This window comes from Opisthorchis viverrini, assembly GCF_000715545.1.
Source record: "Opisthorchis viverrini unplaced genomic scaffold opera_v5_85, whole genome shotgun sequence".
NCBI classification, from domain to species: Eukaryota; Metazoa; Platyhelminthes; class Trematoda; order Opisthorchiida; family Opisthorchiidae; genus Opisthorchis; species Opisthorchis viverrini.
This window is the reverse complement of record NW_008751740.1, coordinates 41572-49754: the sequence shown is the minus strand read 5'-3', so window position 1 is coordinate 49754 and position 8183 is coordinate 41572. Positions and strand designations below refer to the sequence as shown.

The 8183-nt window shown below is 43.9% G+C and overlaps 1 protein-coding gene across 1 annotated transcript in view; it reads left to right on the top strand.

The window, feature by feature from the left end:
* Nucleotides 1–5384: 5384 nt before the first annotated feature.
* The window catches only part of T265_04820 (hypothetical protein), a gene marked incomplete at both ends in the record, with an annotated part of 41937 nt that continues 39138 nt past the window's right edge, over nucleotides 5385–8183 (top strand). Inside the window, 3 exons of the mRNA XM_009169666.1 lie at nucleotides 5385–5413; nucleotides 5459–5627; nucleotides 5670–5791. Coding sequence (XP_009167930.1) covers nucleotides 5385–5413; nucleotides 5459–5627; nucleotides 5670–5791 — 320 coding nt within the window. The remainder of the gene's footprint in view (nucleotides 5414–5458; nucleotides 5628–5669; nucleotides 5792–8183) is intronic.

Genomic DNA, 8183 nt, shown 5'->3' with positions numbered 1-8183 from the left:
AGAGAAGATCAGTTAAAACAAATCGCAAAACGTGAGGGCAGATGAGGGCGATTTTTGGACTGAGCACATATGCAAAAAGTGCAACATAATGTTTTGATTTCACCCACAATGCAAAAATTTGCATTGTGCGTCCAAGGCGCGCAGGAACATACATCACGGATTCGAGAGGTGGTTTTGCAAACTTTGGCCATCGAGTCAAACAAAACAAGGACATATGAAACGCGGCTGTACCCTCCAGACAAGCTGCTGAAATCAATGCAGCCCTCGGGCACATGAAAAAGGCTGCGGTCAAAGCCGGATTGGACGCTGCGGGAATTGATCGACCCTAACCAGCGGTCTCTATTATCACTTCTGTTTGTCTCAATACCCACACCAAAACTAATCGCAGTATCCCGACTCATCAGGAGGAAACCGAAGGTCTGGCGCAAATGACGTGTTGCGCTTGCATTAGTTGTGCAGAAAACAATATTCTTGTTGTCCACGGTTGGTGATAGTTATCTCTCTCGACAGCTTATATATGCTATGTCCCTGGTTTTCCTCCATTCTTACTCCCCCCAATTAGCCTGTGTGCTCATTCTTCTCGTATGCCGTTTACTGTGATGCTAACCGTGAAGATAACCGTGGTTACATCGGTTCCCGATTCACCCTACAGTTTTGTACAGTGTGTAACCTGTGGGTTGCTTCTCTTATTTGTCGTCCACGTTCCGTCAGAAACTTCTGTGCCCTACAACCTTCAGGCTTCTTCGGTTAAACATTTCGTAGCACCCGATTACATGTCGGCTCACTTGCAATCCGGATGTGCCAAGGCTGCGTATCACCTTAACAGCTTGCGGTCCAGTATCTCCTACTTGCCGTTTAGTTTGACATATATACACCGTAGACGCACGATCTTTAGCTTTACTCCATTATTTAGGTCGAGACCTGGTCCCCTTCTATACGGGTGACTCTATTCATTTCTTTGCCACTATCAAAAAACTTTTCGTCTCCTCTCTACGACCCCCCAAGCATTTATTAAAGCCTGAGCCGTTCAAAACAAGTCTTTAGGGCCCAACACTCTTTTCGACCTTCCACTGCGGCGCTCTTTCGCCGGTTGCTGCTCTGCAACTTAGGTTGCACATTCCAGCCTCTAATTCCCAAGATTCTCATCAACTCCAGTGATTCCACTGGCTCATCAACTCTCTGACGGTCTCGGCTAATCACTGGATCGCAATCAATGCAATGCCCCCTTACCAATCTAACAGGTCTTTCACCAGATTACTCAAGAAATATGAAATGTTAGTGTGATTACACTATGATAGAGTTGCGCCAAGTGTGTAGGCCTTCACGCACTACGTAATCCCTAAATACGATCCCACATTCCAGCTGACGCTCCGATTTCCCGGTCCATATAGGTCAATATGCATGATAGTCTCCTGACATTTGGCCGCCTTCTCGTATGTATCCTTTGTACTACTGCCCTGGATCCGTCCCAAATTTTGACAGCCAGATGAACACTTGAGTCGCCCAGTTCATAACATCTATGCTTTTCTGTACATCGTCGACAGCGGTCTACGCCCCGGGGGCAATCTATTCCACTAAAAGTCTACTTTCATTCTTGAAGCGAGAGTATCTTCCTTTTGTGCCGTATTTGTGGGTTTTTTGCCCTTATTCCTATTACAGTAACGTGTAACGGCCTACTGACTTAACCGTTCAAAGTCACCCACTCCTGGCAATAATTGTCACCCTGTAGGCCTTCTGTACCCAACCGGCTAGTACAGTAGAGAATTCATTATATCAGCATCCGTATTTATACGATTGATAACAGTGTATTGCGTCATAGTCACGTTCCTCTCGTTTTGCTTTAGCTTTTGTTTTATTGATATCAGTCATGTTTTGTTTGTGATTACTTAATCAATTATAAATAAGCATCTCTCCAACGGGTCCAAAAATAAAGCCATCTTTATTGTTATTTTCTGAGGGCCATCACCAGTTTTGAAGTTGGGAGCGTATCTCCGTTATTCATTACCATGTGTAGTTTTTGCTCCCTTAAGTCTACGTTTCAGCGTAGTTGAAATTCGGCAGCGTTTGTATTCAAAGCGTCCCTTTCTCAAGGATCAGTTTGATCAATGAAGCTTCAACATAACGCCAAAAAACACTTATTGCGTGCAATGAAACCTCATAAAACCCCTAAATTAAATAAGATAGGGGTTTCTTGTCAGTTACAACCTATGTGGTACTATCTGACGTGATGTGTAACGTCTTCCAACTTACTGTTCTGCGTCGTCAACCAGCGGTCGCAAGTCCTCTTTAGTTGAGTATTTAGACCTATGGAACAGGCCGCATACTTTGACTCCCAGCTTAGTACACGCTGAAGCGGCTTGACCTCTAAAACCAAGGGTCTCGTAGTGGCAACAAAATGGCAGCTGTGATAAATAATTATAATGAACTACATAACCCACCACATAAATGCTCTGGCCCAAATACATCTTGAAACTGGTATTTTGGGACAACGCTACTCACACCATCAGCCGGGAACCCAACTCGCAGCTTAACACACGAATTACACATCTCGTACACGATTAGGGTCAATTCCGGAAAATTAGATTTTCATGCAGGCAAACCTGGAAAATCAGGCAACGCAACAAAAATTCAGTTTGCACTAATCAGGTAAAAATGTGAACCACTACAAATATAGGCGCTGTAAGAATCTATCATATTACAAGAGGGCAGACCATGACGCAACAAAAATTAGACCAGGAGCCAAAAGTTCCTTATATAAAAACTTACCAAGGCATTGCCTGAATCAAAGGGAGACAGACCACAACGCAACATGATTTGAAAGCAGCCAACAGGATCCCTAGAAAGATATGTTCCTATCAGCCAATCGAAGCAGTGGATGTCAGCTTATCTTCGTCAACTATTGGATATGAAGCAGGTAGTGAATTATTAACCTGTTAAAGCATTGAAACGACGTAATCTTGTTTCGCCATGAAAAGTTCCCAATTGAGTTTCCAGGCTCCGAGGACAGATGGGGGCCACTTGAGCAACCAATAAAACGGTGAATGTTTGCAATCGAACCTTAACTTCCAAACTCAAGCACGGCTGCGTTTGCAGAAATTTCATAAGAAGTTGTGACAAACTGCCAAACATTTATCTAGAAGTGCGCATTACGTAAGAGAGTCAGTCCAAAAACGTAAGCCATGTACGGTGCTAAAACTGGTATCTTCTACGACTGTTCAGGATATTTATCTGGAGAGTTCGGAGTAGAGTTGAGCACGAATGCAAGCTTCCAGTTAAGACCTTTGGCAATTACCTGATATTTGTCTGCCATTTTACTCCTCTCTTCAAATTAGTTCTCATCTCATCATCGGTTAGTGGATTCTGAAAACACACATCAGTTCACCAACGTTCCCTGTTCATTTTTTCTAGATGGGTTGCTGCAGAAGATCCAGAAGCAAACGATGGGTAAAACAGTGGTTATTATATTAGTGTGTACAAGAAAGGATATCCGGTGCAATGATTCGCATGTTCCCTACAAGTTTGGGAATGAATCTACTATTAGTATAGAGGGTCTCGTCATGACTTCGGTTGTTACTCCAACAATTCGGTATCAGAGGGTGTTTGGAATTCGAAAGGGGACCAGGCGGCTTATGCGTCAACTGGGGATGTTTGCTTTGGCATAGGGAATGGCCTGGGTTATCCCATGTGTGTAAGTGAGGCCGGTGTCGGTGGTTTAAAGCAAGCAGTGAAAGCTGTGCCCTCTACTACAGTTTTATATACTGAAAAAAATTTGCTCCCTTCATGACCGTAGAGGACCGGAAAGGGATCAATGGATATACATGCCTACAGGCAACTAAAATGAGGGCTAAATTATTCGAGGGTACCCAACAACGATGAAAATTTGTAAACTCATGAACCAAACAACGTGGCTCAAAATAAGTATCAATATTTTGGTGTACGTCTACAGATCATCCGAATGCTGAGGCGTTCCTTACACATTTAAGATCGTCCCCCGAGTAAGGTGGGGGTATCTTCTGTGCCTGTTGAGTGGCTAGTTGCCGTGCGTAACCCCACGACTTCGAGCAATTTGGATGAGCTCGCTTCTAAACCGTGCGAAGTTGGGCGTGAGCTGATGGAATTGAGCTCACGATGAGCCTCGTATTAGGACTGATTCTTACCTCACCCGGTCAAACACATCTTTTCTGGGTAGAATAAGTGCTCGGCATGGTTTTCCGATCGCCTACATGAGCTAGTGCGAAGCGGGAAGACGGGAGCAAAAAGCATACTCATTGAGAGGAAGGCTAAAATTGTCACCTAGTCGTACTTACTTTACTTAATTTGTGTTTAAAAAAATTATGAAGGTGCTTCTTGCCTCTTAAACTGTCGGTAAAGGATAAAAAAGGACCAATCAGTCACAGATAGCACGACCAGTCCCACCTAATAAGCCTGCTACATTTAGCCCGACAGCAAGATACTCGAAGATTGGACTACTTTGGATTCTAGCTTTCTTCATCAAGCGCTCCTGATTACACTGCTAAAGGGTATTTTATCGGCTACCGAATCATCCCGTGCATCCAGAAGTTCCCATGAGATCGCTTCAGATCGAACGCTTCAGGTCTTTTATGGGTAAATCTTTTTGCACATCGTCGGTGCGACGTTTAGAACTGAGATATTTGTTGTTTGCCCAGCCACTTCATTATTCCATATGTTTGGATGAGTCAAAATTTTTCAGACCATCTAAAACTTCCATGCAAGCACTTTCAGCCTGCACCGCAGCCTCGGCAGCGCGTCATAATTTGAGGCTGTCTCCCAGTTAATGCTGGTAAAGCATAGCAATTATTGTAGCGAGCGGTTTGGTGGAAAAGTAGTCATCCAATCTGTCAGAATGTCTGAAGCCACTATTACTGGATATCAAGCGATGGGTAATGGTTTAGAACACGGAAATGCGGAAGCATGCCACGTGACAGCCTGTCGTCGTTTTGGGTGTCGGTTAAGCCCAGGCCCGTTTTGGTTGGATAAATTCATCTATAATGCATACACTGAGACCACCTCAAACAAGCGTGAATGACATCAGAGTATATAAAGTGTATGGGAATCGCAAATTACACGAGTTTTTGTGCTCCTATCCAACATCCCGAGTACCACGGTTGGGTTCAACTAAAACACTTGAACTGAAGATATTGATGACCTTAAAACTCGTGTAAATAGTGCGTATTTAAAAACCATAGCGCTCCGGATAAATGGTTATTATCTCAGATTAGTCCTCCATTACGAGTAACTAAATATTTTTAGCCCGTCTGATTGAATTTCAAAAGTAGTGGCATGCTTTTATCATCTTCATTGTCCAATAACACGCCAAGAACAGTTGCAAGTCTTCTAGATACCTGTGCGTTGAATATTTTCATATGGATTTTGGCAACAAGTACTATTCCCGGTAGGTTCTTTCGTAGTTTTTCATTTTTTCATTTTTAGCTTCAAGAGGCTATGAGAGGGAAGTGACCCCAGATGTGTCCATTTTGGACGAGACACCGTCAGCCTATACTGGCCGTGTTATCTCGTATCCTAACAAGACTGTAGAGACCAGAGGATTTATCGGAGAGAAAATCGTGATGCAATGTAATGTGTTTAACATGCCAAGAGATGCGAGGGTTTGTGCATCCAATGACCATAGTTTACGGAACGCTATTTAGATCATTTGGAGAAGAGAAAGTTTTCAAGGTGGACATATAGCGGAAGTAATAAACGATGGTTTAATGTCCCGGGATATGTCACGATGGAAGATTGGACAGGGAAAACAACAAGATTCAGTAAGGTACATGCGCGCAAGAATGTTTTTCACCACTTCTATGAGTGTCCGTCTTACTCTGGCACACAGGACAAATAGGGAAAACGGTGCTAAAAAAACATTTCTCGATCACACGTGTTGTAGGCTCATATTTCTATTCCAGATGGCACAAAGCTGACATGTCCCAGTCAGGCAGCTACTTTAAGTACGAACTGAGGATCACCGGCCGAGGCAGATCGTTAAAATTATGAGAAAGTTGTCCATCATTGAAAAAAATGAACCGGGACATCTGAAGGGTATGACATAAGTAGTTAAAATTTGAAAAAAGGTGCACGATAAAACGAAATAAATCTACTGGGTAAAGAACGATGAATATCATGACTATGAGACTCCCAAGTCGTGCATTTTGTGGCAGTCACCAAATTTCAAGTTTGGGTAAGTGAAAAAGATAGACGCACGTTCATTTATCTTAACGCCACCGGTGTTTTAGCGACATCTACCAATGTCATACGTACCCAGAAATTTGGTCTAAACATTCACGCCAGGCATCACTATTATAGCAGAAGAACTGGATAAGAAGCTGTGTGTACACACATCGAGTTGTCGCTACTGCGCCTGTTAGAGGGAGTGTGTAGTGGTTAACGGCCCTATGGAGTCTCTAGTGAACTGAACAAATTACTGATGTAAGCCAGATACAAAGTCACAAGGAGAAAAATCCAAGTAATTCTTGACTCACAGTTCAAAATAGGAGATTCCGTAGTTCCGTATTCCGTTGAACCACCACACAAAGAATAGTTCTATCTTCCTGGTATCCCAGATCTCCGGTGATCGAAATATTATTCCACAAGCGTGAATATATTAGTCCAGCGTTTGTAGCTGAAATGTTTGTTCACGTTTAGTATTAGCAGCGGTCAGATATAGCTAACCGGCGGTCACAACAACAGTCACTCAGCAGAAGTCTCAAAGTCACGTTGGAGCCAACGCGCGGGCGGTAGCGGTTGTATTTCAGTAAAACAAACTTTTGTACAGCGATGTGACTGGTAATGATGGGAAAAAAGAAGATGATACTGAGCATGAAAAAGAGCAGTTTACAAGTGCTACAGAACTCCCCCCCTAGAGCGTCAAATGGGTGAGCAAGACGCTCGAAAAGGAAATGCGTCACGACAGTTAGTCTTTGAAACGAACAGGAAGTTTGCATTGTCGACCAGATCTTGTGAGTGATGGTGTGTGTGTGGTATTGGTGGTGGCACTGGTCGAAGGAGGGATCGTGTGACTGTTTGGTTGTGTAACGGAGGGGGTCGTAGTATGCTCATCATCAGAGGTTGGTCGAGTGTGCATGTAAGCAACTTTTAGTCGATCGATGCTAACAGTGTCTTTGCGGCCGTTACGATCAATGACAAAAGTTTTGTCTTTCCGAGAAATGACTCTGAAAGGCCCTTCGTATGGCGGTTGTAAGGGCTTTCTGACCGCATCGACGCGCACAAAAACATAGTCACATGTATCAAGGTCGTGATGTACATGGGTAGGTTTGCAAGTTTGTCGAGTAGGTGAAGGACCGATATCACGCATGTATTGGCGAAGCCGGGAAGCGTAGGAATTAGGGTCCGTTTCACCAGTTGTTGCCGAGTCGACTATCATTTTACCTGGAAGACGTAAGGTAGTGCCGAAGACGAGTTCAGCGGCTGTGCAGCCCAAGTCTTCTTTAACAGTATTGCGTACATTGAGAAGAATGAGTAAGAGGCGTTTTGACCAGTGTGTGCTAGAGGAGGCTATCAGCGATGCCTTAAGTTGTCGATGAAAGCGTTCGACCATACAGTTGGCAGCCGGATGGTATGCTGTTGTTCGGAATTGATTCGTACCAAGTAGCCTTTTGAGGTCATGAAAAAGTGTTGACGTAAATTGTGGACTTCAGTCAGTGGTAATGGTAGCGAGTACACCGAATGTAGCAATTCAGCTATCGACAAACGTTCTAGCAACGTTTTTGGCAGAGGTGTCGTTGATCGGAATGGCCATAGGCCAGCGTGTGAAACGGTCGACACAAGTGAGCATGTGTGTGAAACCTCTGGATGAGGGCAAGGATCCAACCAAGTCAATGTGTACATTTTGAGAGCGTGAGTCGGGAAGCTGAAAAACACCAGTTGGAGAAATGGTGTGTCGGTGAATCTTGCTCTTCTGACAGTCAAGACATTGCTTGGCCCAAGTGCGTATCTCCTTTTGCATATTTGGCCAAACGTATCTTTGTGACACAAGTTTGGCAGTCGCCATGCTGGGATGAGAAAGTGAGTGGAAGTGGTCGAATACAGAGCGTCTATGTTTTTCAGGAACAAAAGATCTTGGGCGTCCTGTGGATATGTCACAAACAATGAAACTGTCAGAGTTGAGGAGCGGTAGTGTGACGAATTTGAGAGATGGAAGGCTG